General features: G+C 38.0%; 1 protein-coding gene across 3 annotated transcripts in view; it reads left to right on the top strand.

Moving 5' to 3' along the window:
• Nucleotides 1-2,160: 2,160 nt before the first annotated feature.
• Nucleotides 2,161-16,740, top strand: part of LOC137035332 (receptor tyrosine-protein kinase erbB-4-like) — a 395,576-nt gene continuing 380,996 nt past the window's right edge. For all 3 annotated transcript variants that reach the window (XR_010897054.1, XM_067408484.1, XM_067408485.1), the window contains exon 1: nt 2,161-2,475. Coding sequence is in view for 2 of the 3 variants with exons in the window: in XM_067408484.1 (XP_067264585.1) it covers nt 2,397-2,475 (79 nt within the window). In the remaining variant the exon portion in view is untranslated. The remainder of the gene's footprint in view (nt 2,476-16,740) is intronic.

Raw genomic sequence — 16,740 nt, forward strand, 5'->3', positions numbered from 1 at the left:
ATGTAAATAATTTCAGTTTTTCCAAAATTGACTTAATTCTCTGGCACGTTTTGCTGTTGGTCTTTTGTGGCAGGCTGTTGAGCGTCGACGCCGTTTGAATGCAGGAAGTGTAATGGGAGATAGCAGGGGAGAGAAGGACACCGGTGGAAATAAGCTCTGCCTAGTTTGATAAAGCCGCTTCATTACTTGGATATTGTGTGTCTGGAATCATTATGCACGGAAGGGCCTCTGGAGGCTCAGGTTTTATTGGCGGTCCTTGCACAGCTAACTCTCATCCATTAAACAAATCATGGAGTCATGTATTAGATTAGCTCTACACCCGGCATCAAGGGTGTTTTTGCCAACCGACGGAACCTCTGCTATTCACTTTCCTAATCCGGAGAATGAATTATGCGATTGAGAGCATCTGGAAGATATTGTCATACATACCATTCTGAGAGATTTATTAAAGGAACAAAAAATCCCATTTGAATATTTTGTCACTTAATTGTGTTGTTCGCTATTGAGCTGACAAATGAGAACAGGAAAGCATCTTGTTAAGTGGCAGCTGATGTTTTACAATATTTAATCAAATTGCAGAACTTAGTAACTTATTTAAAAGAGTTTGTCATCTCCATATAATATTAGGAAGAAGCCAATGTCATTTGCAGGGCTGTATGCTTGGGTGGAAACAGCTTGATCTCCTGCTGGCTCTGACCCCTTTCAACCCCAGAGGTGTGGCTATGACTCCCTCCTGTGGCGAAAGGTCAGCACTACAATAACTATGCAGATACGCCACACCTGCAGATCGGGCTGTCAAACTTTTCTTTGACTCCATCACAAATGTGAAAAGCAGAGTTTACAAGAATAAGGATGTAGTGAAAATGAAAGTGATTTTCTAGGTCAGCCCAGTTTTCTGGGTTCTTTTAATCGCTTTTTAATAAACATTGTATGAAATATTGTGATATATATTTTGCTTTTAATATTTTGTCTCAGTAAACTGCCTTTGTGTATTTTTAAAAGCTCCATATAAATATTGAATGGTGGTGTATATCAGTGTGGGCTGGATGTAATGTTTCGGTTACAAATTAATATATTTTGTACAAGTCTCCGTAGACTATATGGAATACTTAAAAATTCATTGAGGAGCGCGGGAACATTGGCAGTTGTAGTCAAAAGCAAAATATTAGAAATACAAAGTTTGGCATTGTTACCTATATTTTGTTCTTGAATACTGTGTGACATGTTTATGAGGGTGTGTGTGAAGCATACCAGATGCTTTACTGTATTATTGCATCTGACTGTCCTTGTCTTTGATAGCAGGTGTGAACGTGGAGTGTGTCATTGAAAGGACTTGGCTGAGTGTCCGATTGTGGCTTACTGTTCTGAACCAGGAGTTTTTCAATGTTTACAGACCCAGGGATGTGCAACTAACGCAGGGACCCCTATTATAAAACACTGATTTTCTCTGTAACACTTTGTAATATAGTGTTCCCGTCATTACTAACATTGGTTATAGGGTTTCAACGGTAATAGAAAACCTGTAAAATATCAGAGGATTTTAAGATTGGAATTTTCAGATCTGGAAAAGACAGAAATTCATAAAATCTTTAAAAGTAATGAAAGTTTTTGTAGTCTTGTATACATGGTTATAGTTATGTTTGGCCCTAAAAGATTTAATAGAATGTTGCTTTTTGTGAGTGAAAGTGCTATCTATTGTGATTTTTATTTATTTGATTCATTATAGTAATCTAAATATAGAGAAAGTCATGGAGGAAAAAAAAATGAAATTAAAAGATTAACAAACATTAAGCTTGTACCTTCTATAGCCCAGCCAGACTGGGGTTGCGCCATTGTATAATCATCCAACTTCTGTAGAGCTTTATTCGGAATAATGACGTCTACATGCGTCCTCTGACAATTCATGATGGGAAGAGCTTTTCAGTTTCTTGAAATTAAAGAAGACGCTGTATGCAGACCGAGACAGGTGTATTTAGAAGCGAGCGGCTCTTGAGCCAATCAAAAACTTACGCTGAGCGTGGTAAGGCGGGCTCTTGTCTAATTATACAGACTTTGAACCAATCAGGTCAGCGAAGGGCGGTGCGTAGCTCGACGGGGGCGTGTCTTAGGCTTTGTGCCGTCGCAGCGCTGAAGAGCGTCTGAAGAGAGTAATGGCATGAGCCTTGCGTCGAGATCCTGTCAAAGCACTAAACAGCAAATTTCTCGCACCTGAACTTTTACATTCTTTCCTGAGGACTATTTTACCATTTAAACTGGACGTCTTATTTCCTTATTTACACTGACAAGCAACAGCAGCACTTGAGAAGTCACTCCACCGCAGTTGCGTTCCTGTCTTAAGACATTTAAAATAAAAGGATATGGTGTTGGACATGTGAAACACACGGGCAACTTCAAAAATGAAGCTGGCATCTTCTCTGTGTTGCCTCGGGTTTCTTCTCACTTCTGTGGCGGTCCGTCTCAGCGACTCGCAGCAAGGTGAGTAAACGACTGACCATCGTCTCGTGCGCAAAGGTGTTTATGCGTCTCGTGCACGCACCTATGAGCTCTGCTTACTTTTTTGTGAGGATGCTTCTCGCAGTACCCATCCTCTGGTGCGAGGAACCATTTTTTTGCCTTGGAAATCTCTCTTAACAATAAACCCTGGGAACTATAAGATGCGTTATTGTAATGGTAAATGAGTGCCATTCAGTCACCACCACTACAATGATGCATAGATTTCATGTATAGAGTCTCTATGTGTGTTTGTGTGAAATAGGCTGGCATACAGTTGGAGCAATGGCACTGATAGCGCAGAATGGCACTGTTGAAGTGGCACTGAAAGGGGCATTCAGTCTCACTGGACGTTTGTTTTGTTATTCTCAGCCCGTACACTGTCTGAGAAAGAGTTTGAGTGGTCATTGCTTTCCGTGCATGAGAAAAATCACTTCTGTTGCCTTGAGTCGAACCTCTGTTGCGTGTGGCTGGGTTATAGTTGACTTTTCGTTTTCCTGAAAAGAAACTGGAAACTTGAAATGTCATAGTGCTATCAAGTGCGCCGTGTTTGATTTAGCATCCTTTACATTTTTAAATGTAAACATGCAGGAATATAGTTATTTGTAAGCTGTCTTATTGTACCATTTCAGTGGGAATTTAAGGTCTATTTCAAATGTTTTTACTGGAAAGTTTACTAAACAGACTCAATGTGTTTAAAATGTAAGTAGCATTTTGGAAACTATAATACGTAATACGACTGGCAGATTTTATGACATAAGAATAACCTGAATACAAAGCAATGTGGCGTCCACATCTCCACATGGTGGTAGTATATGAACCGAGTTAGCCTGAATCACATCTCTCTCTCTGTCTCTCTGTCTCTCTCTCTCTCTCTCTCTCTCTCTCTCTCTCTCTCTCTGTGTACTTTATTGGCATTATAGTTTATATACATACATGCAAATACTAGCCAATTCCGATTATATAGGGCTAATATAAATGTTTAAAAGCAATGTGATTAAATAACTGAAATATATCACATAAAATAAAAATACAAAGAAATATTTTTACCCTGGCATCCTCATTCCTAACCCCCCACACACGCACGCACGCACACATGCATTGATGAATAGTCATCGTGACTAATTTTCAAACGCAGATCCATTCAGAATAGGTAAATTCATCAATATGAAACCTCGATATCGATTACTGTAGTATAAATGATGCTGTAGCTACGATACTCCATCACAGTCGAGCTGAACTGACCTCATTAAAACATCCATGCAAACTTTATAGCAAAGCATTTCGTCATTTGATGAAAACGCTCAAAACTGGCAAATGTTTGTGTCTTTATGCGCAGTTTGCGTTCTGCGTTTTCAACGCTAATCAGTTATTAGTGGCGATTAGACACACTCCGACCTTTGACTTACGGGTAAATCCGAGCCATTTCAGTTGTCAAAAGCAGGTAAAGATCATGAATTAATCAGTTCTTATAGTTCGTTACTGATCTCAGTGTCATTGGCAAAGGCACGGGCTCCTGACGCACTTCTGCGCTCCGCTGCGCTGCCCGGAGGAGACACGATGCTGATCCAATTGTTATTTTAGATTAAATAAATTAAAAAGCCCGAGGGGAAAGCGATATTAATGGGTATACGGGTAAAACAACAACAACAACAACAACACTACTGCAGGATATTCTGAAAAATTACACTCGGTAAAAGTAAATAAATAACATGCTTAGTTCGAAAATGATTTTTAAGTAATTGTACATAGCTCCGGATTGGTTTATTTGGCTTGCAACAATAGCTGAATCACTAAACAGCATTTGTAAGTTTCATAAAGAACTGGTTGAACTATAATTGGCTAGATGGCAAACTTTCAAGCTTTTGCCCAGCGGTTTGACATGCTATACTTCATTTAAAACTACTGTAAGCTAAATGTTTGCAGTTCATCTACAACTGTTGTGCATGCAGGTTTTATAAACTCATATTAATGTGGAAACATTTTACTACGTGTAAAAACTAATTTGTCACACCACAGGTGCATTTTAAATTAACATGAAGGTGATGAAAAGCATGGCATATGTGCACTTTTTCATATGCATATGTTTGTTTTAGCCTGAAATCCCAATTGGTGAAGAAAATAAAGCATTATTATGTCAAAAGTTTTATGTCGACTAAATATAATTAATGAACTTGAAGCTGAAGTTCATTAAAAATGCAGAAGTCCATGATTGCATAAATACAAAGTTGAATAGTATGAATAAATAAAACATTTAATGTTAAATATTTAATATATAAATTAATATTAAATTATGTAACCTTGTTTTGGTCAATAATTAAATTTTGGGGAGTTGCTGTCATTGTTGTGAGCAATTTTGTCTCATCAGTTATAATATGGACAAAAGTGTGTCCTCCTGTTGAGCAAGGGTTGTTGTTGTTGTTGTTGTTGTTGATGATGATTATGATGATGAGAGATCTGACCACTGCAGTGCTGTTGTGTGTAGTTGGCTCTATATCACTCATTATTGTGATCTGTATCGGCTATCGCTTCAGTCTGACTGAAGACGGTCGTGAATTTAAATCAGTCTCTTCCGTGACATTTAGGAGCCGTGCCAATAGCAAGACTTGTGGGGAATAGTAGGAACACAAATATCAGTTTGTTAATCGGCTTAGCTTTGGATTAAGTCCCGTCAGTGAGACTGGCTGCTGATGAAAATTAATCGTTCAGCAATTTAACTCTCCTTTTCTCTATCTGATCTTTTTCTTGGATTCCCTGCTACAATAGAGCTGTGTAACAAGCATGGGATGTGAATAATACAGGGTAGTTTGTCTGTAGATCTCTTAAAAATTGAGGAAACAAATTGTAAAATTGCTCCAAACTGAACTAGATTTTACTGTAGTATTTTGACTTGTGACAATAGCAGAACTCTTTTAGGTGTTAAATTGCCTTTATTAATGTAGGTTAAACTAAGAAACTTGCTTTATCTATCTATCAGAATAATTAGGTAGTATTTATGTAAGAATATGAATATTCATTTTTTTGTTGACTGTGGGAAAGTATGTTTCCTTATTTCACCTCTGTCAATTCTGATCTGGCCTCTCGAGGTTTCATACAAGCTTTTGACTGACAGTTCCCATATGAGGCCAAAGTATCCCACGGGAATCCTTTTTCCCTTTCTCACTTTCTGGAGAAGTTTCATTGCTCTGTCAAATACATTTCTGTCTTCCATAATGGGATCTTTTTAATCCTTTAACACTGTTGTTTACTCAGATATTCCTTTATAACATGTAACTCCGTCTGCGGCTTATGATATGGCATAGGCTTGTTCGTGAGGCATTGTATATTTATTCCCAGGCACACACATCTCAAGTTCACAGGACACCTAAATGTTTACATGGTGTGGCACAGACAGGATGCCCTATCAACAAAGAAGGGTAAAGTATTTGCTTTTATCGTGGCAGTCGAAGCGCATCATCTCTCGCTCGCTTTTTATTTTGTCAAAGTGAGAGGCCACAGTGCTACAAAGTCTGCCTACGCAGCAATAACCCATTGTCTCACAAAGCCCATTTATTCAGTTTTTCTCCATCTTGGTCCAAGAAAGGCAGGCTGACCTTTGAGCCTGTGTGTCTCAATGGGAAGAAAAGCAGCCTTTGATTCTGTTAGGAGCGCCAACTCCTGCCAAGCGAAGGCGGGTTCCTGCGCAGCGTGCTGCTCTCTGCTCCGGCTCTGAGTGTCTCCCTCCTTTTGGAGCTGCACTGACTGACTGCTGCTGCTGTACATGTGCTACCTCATCCTTCCAGAGGCTAATGGGAATTTGATGATTTGTTTGTGGATTTGATCATGATAGACCTGCTACTGGCTCAAAACACATTGTGTATTCATTCTGTCACTTCCTCTCTCTAGACTTGTCATAGATTTCTACATTGATTTAACCAACAAAACCTGCCCGCTGACGCTTTGAAAGTTTTTTTTTTTTTTTTTTTTTTGAGGCTTAAGGATCATGTCTAAATGCTAATGTCTTTTTAAAGGGATGGTTCACTTAAAATTAAACATTTTGTTACATTGACCTTCATTGTATGTATAAAAAACAGATATTTGTCTTTGGTGTTGCACAGTAGAAAGAAAGTCGTGAATGATGTGAATTTTTATTTTTTTTAGTTTTATGGTGTTCATCTTGTTCATCTCATGTGTTCTAGATCTTTCTGCTGACGTGTTCTGGATCTACAGTATTATTACACCCCAGACAGCAACATAGTGTGGCCAAGATCTGGCCCACATGCGGATTACACACGGACCAGATGTAGGCCGAATCTGGGCCGACACTATGTTGCTCTCTGGGACTGTTGTCTAAAACACTCAATTTCCTCTTCCTTATATAAATATATAAACATATGGACATATATAACACATAAACATATTTCCATATATAAATATACAAACAAAAGTCCCCTGTTTTAAAATGAGAATTAAGTGATTTTGCATCAAACATTCTGTATGAAAACACCAAAATGTGCATAGAACATCCAACCCAATCTCACGGCAATTCAAACGTATTTTACAAGGTGGCTAATTCGTACGAATTCGCACTTGTACAAATTTGTACGTTTTTTGCTAGATCGCACATATTTTACGAGTTGCCGAATTTGTATGATTGACCTAACCCTAACCCCGTCCCTAAAACTACCCGTCACTGGGGTTTAGACAAATGGTATGAATTTGTATGAGTGATTTTCTCTCCAAACTACTTGTCTCATTTTTTTTCTCCCAGCATCTAGAATAAATCCAATTACATGGCCTTTCAACAGTAGCAGAGTTGTGCTACAATTAGTGCCAACAAGTGTGACATGCCTTTATAAAGCTTGAAGTCTAATAAGACTTGATACCTCACAGAGTCCGTAAGGGAGAGACGGAGAAAGAGAGAGAGAGAACATGTTTATAATGTGGCCTTTTATGCATTCATATTCACATGCTGTGTTTACAATCTTCTGTTGGTTTGACACATTATTATCAGTATTCTTACATGCAGTGTTTGACCATGGTTAAAAGTTCATGGCAACTCATGTGTAATTCATAACACAAAATTGTTTGCAGACAAAATGTTCATTCTGACAATAGCTTTTCCGATGCACTGAGTATCTAAGAGAATCACATTAGACAGAAGTCAGCTATTTTCCTTTCAAGGTCAGTTACACGGTAAGTCAGAAGTTCAAATCATTTAACCTCTGACTGCACAGCTCGGCAGGCTGGGGATGCTTTCTTTTTATCTAGAACAGCGATGACTGCCAGATCGACCCCATGTGGCTGTTTTTTTGATTTCCATCTTTACAAGTTCAGCAGTGATGTATTGAAACAAGAGCAATCTTGGCCTGAAGAGAATGTGCTGGAATCAAATTGTTTTGAGCTAAGAGAGGCAGTAGAACGATTACAGCATGACAGCACTTTTCTGTCTTTTTTCGGGCAACCCTTTGTAATTTTTGATTTTCGTCTGTGCCCAGGAATGTCTCTTCTGAATGCCCCAAGCATCCTTTGTCCTTTCATATCTACTAAATATGTGATAGCACAGGAAGCTCAATCAACAGTACTTGTGGCATAATTTTGATTTCCACAAAAAATAAATAAATAAAAGTAATAATAATATTTTGAATCGTCCCTACTTTTCTTTAAAAATAATAGAGGGTATGGTGAGGCACTAAAAGTGGAAGTAAATGGGGCCATTTTTGGAGGATATAAAAGCAAAAAATGTGAAGCATATTATTTTAGCATACAATACTTCTGGTAAATGTGTATTATTTGAGCTGTAAAACGGGTTAAATTTTACAGCCATCATTTTACAGTCATTTTAGGGTTTATTGCATTCCAAAATGGTATATATCTTTACACAGAAAAGGTTAGTAGGGGTTGTACTTGTTAAGATGCATATTGTTTATATATTGGCCCTTTCATGTCCATTGTAAGTGGCTCACCTGTAACCCAGATTAGGGGAAATTAATTCTTGTGTGTAGTGCTGTTGATTGAAATGAACTTGAACTGAAACTGAAACTTTTGTTTTATTGTTTAGAGAAAGTCTGACTAAAAAGCCAACAAGATTTTGGGAGGTTGTCATGAAGTTGCAAAGGTGTTGGTGATGGTTACTATAGGTGGTTGGTCATTGGTCCGAGTCCTAATATGGTCCCTATAAGGCTCTGGTCTCTTGTTCACTGTCTATTTATTTATTTATTTTTTCACTAGTTTCATCCACCATACAAGAATTGCAGTAAAGCTGCTTTGTAAAGTTTGTTTTTCTTCGACAAAACACACTATGGCTCATTCGTGTTCGTGTCCATGCCACAGTGTCATATATGTTTGTTCAAACCTCTAACCCTAAGTATGAGCCTTAGAAAACTCTGCTATTGATACAATTTGAACATTCCAGCTAACCATTTGCTGCAATTATCAGATTTGCAGACTGTATATGTTGGCCATTTCACCCGAGTTCAGATGAACAGTCAAGTTTAATGATAGTTCTCCTCACTTTTAAGTGACAAGGGTGAAAAAGTGACAGCCACGCAGGCAATAAACAGCTCAACGGCAATCAGCGGCAAACAGCCGCTAGCTATTGTTTCATGCAAACTCAAGTTCCACCTCTCCACACTGACAAAATTCATAACGTTCAGTGCTCTGACTCATTATACAAAGTGCTATTCAAATGTACATGAGCAGCTCAGACGTCTGTGACTATGATGTTTGAGAGCTGCTTTTGTCCCTCTCTACCAAAGCCAAAGACAGGCTTTGTCAGCCTACAATTAAGAACAGCAGAGGGGCTGTTAATAAGTGCCATTCCGAGGATTTTCGTCTGCTTGAGGACAGAGATGGAGAAAACGAAACATTGGCTCTGATTGACAATGCCAATCGTTTAATACGGAGTCGTCCTGCTCTCCAGGCTTCTCTCTGCGTCTGCTTCAATTCTTCCTTTCAACTTCTTTCATCCCTTTCTTGTGCATGTCACAAAAGCAAGAAATTAGTATGACAATAGATATAGGCCTAATCTTTGCTAAAATACGCTCATTACCGCAGCGCATGGAATTAAAAGCAATTGTACGGAATTAAAGTTAATTGTGCATCCCCAATTTCTTGTCTTTTTCCCTTGTTGTTCCCTCTAAGGTCGCTGACAACTAAGTGAGCTGTTTCTCCTCATTTAAACCCCACCCTCCTCCCCCTTTTGCTTTTTTAAAACTCCTGAATAATGAACTTAACAAATAAAAGAATAATTACAGACTCGTGTTCTTGCTATAAACAAAATGCACCTCCCTCTAATGAGCGTTTCATGCTTTTCTTTCTTGTGAGGGGCTGCTGAAGGCGCAGTTTCTCTGTATGCCTTGCACTCTTTCTCTGTAATCCTTTTTTAAAATATTCAGTGCTAATCTGCATTTACAATGTAATTACAGGCAGGCATTGAGCGATACTGACTGTTTCAAAATGACTGTGCTGCCTGAATGGACTTAATCTTGATTTGCTAATATGTGTTTGAGTAAATATCAGAAGAGTCAAATATGTGGATGTGCGCTTTAATATATTTTATATATGGACCCTTTTCACAGACTGTGATGCGTTTCCATAGATTCTATAGAATTCTACTTTTATATGTACATTTTACATGTGTACAATATACTTTGAGTTTTATACATTTATTAAATGACAGAAAACTAGTTAACGCTAAAATAAAATTATTTTTGTTAATTTCTGTCGACTGTAGAGTCATTCTGTCAACTCAACCAAAGATCCTGGCTAAAATTTTTGATTTTGATTTTTTTTTCTGGTGAAAGAAATACAAAAATGAAGAAGAAAGCCAAAATATTAAATGTCATGGATACCATATCTATGGGATTGGGCCATATAGGGCCTTAAAGATTACAAATAAAACGTTTATTAAGAATGAGAATCTAGAAGGTTATTAAAATATTTGTAATACTTTGAGTTACATGCATGCAAACTTTAAAAGTCGGCTCTCAGACAGGTATGTTCTTTGCAATTGTTTTGATTAAAAAACACATTTGGTTTTTGACCACTGAAAATGTGTATCATGTGCCAATTTTCTCATGAAGCCATATTGAGATCACAATATCTCTGGAATTGAACCATATAGGGCCATAAAAATATGGATACACATAGAAAAGTTTGCTAAAAATCAAAATATAAAAGGATATAAAAAAAGCTTTTATACTTCTTGAGTTACAGGCATGCAAACTTCCTTTTCCCCATTTTTGAACTGTCACCGTTGGCATATAATGGAACAAAGATTGCTAAAGGTACAATTGGGGCAGTTGTGGCCTGGTTAGAGAGTCTGACTTGTAACCCAAAGATTATGGGTTCGAGTCTCAGTACCGGCAGAAAATATAGGTGGGGTGAGTATTCCGGATGTGTGTTTACGGTGTGTTCATCTATCTATCGTTATCTGAAGTCAACAGATTTAACTAATAGACCAATCTCTGTGTAAAAATAAAATAATGACGCTGCCATCTGTACCCCCCTTGACTTCCCACTACAAAATAGTGGATTACTGGGGAAGTTTCTTAAATTTGGTTGATTTGACTCGGAATGACCCTGTAGAAGTTTGCATAACCATGACGACTTATGCATTTAAGAACCCCAGAAATGTAAAAAGGGTCCATTATTTATTTAGGAGGATATGCTTGGATAAATATATAAAGTCAGCCACTGACACTGAAACAGTTTGGACATAGCATCACAGCCTGGTCACTGATTCAACTTTTGGGACCATTTTAAATTGTCACTATTAAGTAACACCATTTTTGTGAGTTTAAATATTCAATATTTTTCCCATCTCTACAATGGACAGTCAGAATGAATTTTGTAAGCACTTGATGAGTTAAAGGTGAAGTATATAATTTCAGCAAGAGTAATAGGACCAATTTGCAATTTTCAAACACATTTCAAACACTTCTCCGTCTGCCAAAAATATTTCCCACCCTAAATTCATGGAATTTGCTTTAAAATCCATTAATTAAAAAAAAAAGAAGTAGTAAAGAATAATTTCTTAAACAGATTGCAGTTCTGTTTGCTTCCAGTAGTGGTGTACAGATTGCACAATTCACCTTTAAGTTATTTTCTCTCTCTTTCAGTCTTCCTCTTTCTGTATTTTTATTTCATTGCTGTATAATTAAATGTTTGTATTCCCTCACAGGGACAGGTTTTCATTGTGCTGTGTGCAACAGACACATTTTGTCCCCGCTAATGAAGCTCTTATGGATGTGAGCGGTTTATAGGTGATTTTACAGCCCGTAAGGAGACATCAGGGAGAGAGGAAATGGAAGAGACAGAAAATGAGAGATTTAGAGAGGAGGAATAAGACATTGAAGAATAAAAGGGAGTACTTAAGAGAAATGTGAATGCTTATGCTATTTATGAGAGTAAAATAGAGAAATGCCAAATAAAAGTTAATGGTGAAGTTAAGAAAGAAGCATTAATGTGATTTAAAGATTGAGGAAATATAAAAATAAAATGACCAAAGGTGGAAAGGGAAAGCGATCAGACTGAATCAGAGGGTCAGGCTTGTGCTGCGTTTGCTGATCTTTTAATGCTGCCCAGCAGTCTGTGCCAGTCTCTGTGGGCCAGCAGTCACCTTGGTGCAGAGGAGAAAAACGTCGGCCGTAAAGGCACATAAAGCACTGAATGAGAGGAAAGGGGGAAAGGCAATTGACCTTGGCTGGCTGACTGACTGCGGGAGAGATGAGCCATGTGCTGAGCAAGGACTGTCGTTCAACCTGTAGAAACTTAGAGGAAGAGAGAGTTGCTGTCTTTGTGTCTGTTTGCTGAGTTATTTTGTTCTCTGTGAAAGTCTTTTTTTTTTTTTTTAGCTCCGTTTTACCTGGAAGTATGGTGAACGATTTCCCCAATGAATTGACTTTGAAGTGAGCTCATTCTTCTGTAGATGGTAGATTTGAAGCAAGAACTACTTATTTATTTATTTATTTATTAAATACCAGGAACTGAATGATGTTCTGGTACTTTTACTGAATCAACCATACAGTGCAGCCATAGTCCAGTTGATTCCTGAGTGAATGACTCCTATGAGCCAGTTCTTTTTATTGAATCGCTTGTCGCTCTGTATGGTTTTGATTCACAACTCATAAGACTAAGCACTTCTCCTCAGGGGAATCCCCACTGCCATTCAACTTCATCAAGTGGACGAGAGAACTTTATGGACAGACCCTCGACTTTGACAGAGAGAGCGAGTCTACTCAATATGTACACTTCAGGCAGATCCATTGACCGCAGTTCAACACGTTTGTGACGCCACAGCAGGTCGCTCTTAATTTACCCCCACCCCACACAACTGTAGTGTATGATATTGGAGTTATTCTGACATTTAACCACATTTACATTTACTGTTTTTTTTTAAACAGTTATTACACTGTTATACACCAAAAAAAAAAAAAGTCGCTGTTTGGATTTTAATAGGCAAATACTTCAGAATCCTTCACACATGGATTGGCACCTCTGAGTCCAGACCTTAATTTCATTGGAAGTCTTTGGGATGTGCTGGAGGAGACTTTAAAGGGTGCTCACCTCTTGCGATCTTTAACCAAAAAATGATGCACCTCTCGATGGAAATAAATGTTGTGATGTTATTTCCATCAAGATAATCACTGTAATAATGATCCATTCATAGATTCTTAAGTATTTGCCTATTAAAATCCAAACTGTGACTTTTTTTTTTTTTTTGGCCGGGCAATGTCATTTTATTAATATTTAATTTGTTTATATTTAATGTTTTAACAGCCCCAGCATACATACAGGCCTATAAAATGGTTCGTAAAAAAAAAAAAAAAAAAAACACCTGTAAATAATAAATTGGCTCCATAGCGGAATTCAAGTGGCTTAGGCCATTCCATTTAAACACATTGCAAGGGTTCTGCCAGTAGTGGGCACTCGTGCAGCGAAAGCAATGACGTACATCCAAGTGAATGAGACGGAGGGAAATTTTTGAGGGAAGGACAGACTTAAAATAGACTTACCCTGCGTTCCATTCGGAAGGGCTCATCCCTATGCCCTAATCCTTTCAAAGGGTTTACCCTCTGGAGTGAGAGCTTCGAAGGGATGAAGGGTGTAGGGGTGTTTTTTTTTTGGAGCGCACTTCTGCGTCATCTTAACGAGACAATTAAAGAGGAATAGATTGTGCAAGCTGCGCCCTTTGTTTAATGTTAGTTTATTTATTTATTTTTGGTTTATCGTGCCATATTTTATATTGTGTCTATGTATTTGAAACATTTGAATGGACTGATAAAGGGAGCTGTAAAGTATTTTTTGTTGAAGTACAATGTCGTTTTGACCATAATAATGTATTACAGTAGTATAGAAAAATATTATACATACATTTATAGGTAAATCGAACTCCGAGCCACCGGTACTCATTCTGTGACGTCAAACAACTTCCCTGTGCAAAGGATCATGGGGGCCCGAAGTGTCTATCAGTTGTACCCTTCAAAATCCTTCATTTCGAAGGGCCCTTTGAAGTGGTCAATTTTGATCACTTTGTTTTGGAACGACCCTTCAATATGGCAGCCATGATTATTTTCACTCCAAAGTGCCCTTCAGAGGGCGATATATCATGTTTGGAATGCACCATTAAAGAAGCAATTTTCTTACAACAAGGAGTAGCCTGTGTGAAGTAATTTGTGCATATTCAACATGCAAGCTGCCTCTAAAAACATGAAAAATTTAGAAGAAGAACAACATAGTGACTAAACATGCTCTGTAGAGTAGTTTGTCCGTTTAGGGCTGCTGTAGAAACATCCTGGCACATAATGGCGACTTGACATGGAAGTGGGACCCATGGTGTATGTAGATAGAAATGGCTCATTCTAAGGTAGCTAAAAACATAACGGTTCATTATGTAAGGTATTTATGCACCACTGAAAACATGGTTATGTGCATTTCTGTCAATAGATCCTCCCAAATTTTACACGTTGCATCTTTAAATGCAGCCTCATTCACTAGTCGCACTAGTGTTGTTTTTTTTCTTCCAACTGATTCTCGAGTGAATTAATCTTATAAGCCCCTATATTTCTTAGTGAATCAAAACACTACAGTGCAACCAGTGATTCCTGAACAAATTACTCGTATTAGACAAATCTTTTTGTTACTACGATTTTATGAAAATTAAATGAATATAAATGATTCCATCTTTTTTTGTTTAGTTTCTATTTATGATCAATGGCAATTACTGGACTGCATTTATGCTGTCTCTAAAAAGATCATCAAAATATTTGTGTAAACAGACCTTTTGCATGAATTTCAATATTTATCTCATTTTAATCATTTGCAAATGGAATTGCTTGTCTGTTTTCCCAAATTGTTTATCCTCAAAAGAACAGAAAGAATTGTTAATGGAACTGCAGTCATAAACAGAATGTAATTTATTTATTTATTTTTTTTCATTTTCTTACAGTTTCTATTTACAATTACAATTTTACGAATTCCCTAATATAAGGTGGTATGGTAGAGCAGAGAATGAAGGGCAGCACAGCAGGGTTTAGTAGGACTTTGGGCTTTGCATAGCAATTTTGTTGCAATGTCATCTCTGTTGAGTTTTGCCTTCTGTGGCTATTTACTGTGGACAGCGGTGCTTAATCTAGGAGGCCTGCAGGTGACCTGGCTATAGATTTAACAGTTTGTTACACACTTGTACACACGCACACATGACTGAGACTGAAACTTGTAAATGCTTCATGCTGAGGTGTCTGCTGTTTGAATGTCCCCTGCTTCCCGATACACATGCATAAATACACATTAAACCCCCCAGCAAGGTGAACAGAATGCTGATGCAGGATCATTTTGGAATATGGAGGGAGAGAGACAGCAAACATGAGAGGCGAGGGAAGAGAATCTCTAATTTTAGCTGCAAAGGCTCGCAGGCCAGATATTCGCTTCTTTCTTTTTTCGTTCCCTTTTTTGGCATGAGGTTGAGTGAAAGGGGCATGGGTACGGTTCCCAGGAGCAGTGGGTAAAGCAGCCACTATCAGAGAGGCTGGACAGCGCAATTAATCAGAACTCACTCTGGGGAGCCACAAGCCTCTGACAGGGACGTTTTATTATGGCCGGCCACCGGACACCCAAAGTCTGCCATTTACACAACCACTGTGTGTCTCTATCTCACACTGCATCTCCATCTTTTCTCCCTCCAAACTCACCGCTGGCAAACCTCAGGGATGCCCGAAGGATTGCCATCTGTGGTATGCAGAAGAAAAATATGCCAAAAAAAAGTTATGAGTCAAGCCACATACTGTATGCATTCACTTCCTATGCAAAACACTTCCGATGAATTATTTATTATTATTGTTTTTTAGACAGGTAAAATTATATACCTTATCATACTGATTACTTTACTCAATTTACGAAATCCTACATTTGAACGTGCTATTAAATGCCATCATACAGACCTCTTCAGCTGCATCAATACCAATGTAAACATTTTTAGAAGTTGGGATAAAATCTAGTGGACAGTCCACCTTCTACATAAGTTTTAAAGGTCCCATGACATGCTGCTTTTTGGATGCTTTTATATAGGCCTAAGTGGTCCATAGCACTGTATCTGAAGTCTCTTTCCCAAAATTCAGCCTTGGTGCAGAATTTCAGCCACTACGAGCCAGTCCCACAATGAGCTTTCCTCATTTGAGGGATTTGTTTGGTGATTTTTGTATTAACACACTACTGTTTAAAAGTTTGGGTCATTTCTATTTGGAATAAAAGCTGTTTTTAACAGTAATATTTATTATTAATGTTAAAAACAGCTGTATTCTTTGATGAATAGATAATGGTAATAAAGATTTATTGAGCACCAAATCAGCAATCAGCATCGCTAATGAAAGACTTGAGACTGTGCATAGCTTTTGAGATGATTGGAAATGCTAACTGATAGCTTTTTACAGGTATTGCACACCTACTTGGTTAAAGTCCCCCTGAAATCAAAATTTCAAACTTGAAAAAGTTTTTTAGCGTTTAGTATTAATATGTTAGCCTTGAGGCTATTAATAAGCTGGTGTGTTCCAAAACAATGACAAAATTCGCATTTGAGAGATATAAGCATTCAAACTCACAGTCTCTCACTTCCCCTAAAATGGATCACGGGTTTTCATGACATCATCATGGACTTCAGCTTCTCGTCAGATCTTCTGTCCAATCAAATGCTCTCTAGAATCTGAAGTCCTGCCTCCTACACTATTAACAGACGCTGAAGCTGCGGCTGAAATCGATCATTTGTTCACACAT

The sequence above is a fragment of the Chanodichthys erythropterus genome, chromosome 14 (genome assembly GCF_024489055.1).
Source record: "Chanodichthys erythropterus isolate Z2021 chromosome 14, ASM2448905v1, whole genome shotgun sequence".
NCBI lineage: Eukaryota > Metazoa > Chordata > Actinopteri > Cypriniformes > Xenocyprididae > Chanodichthys > Chanodichthys erythropterus.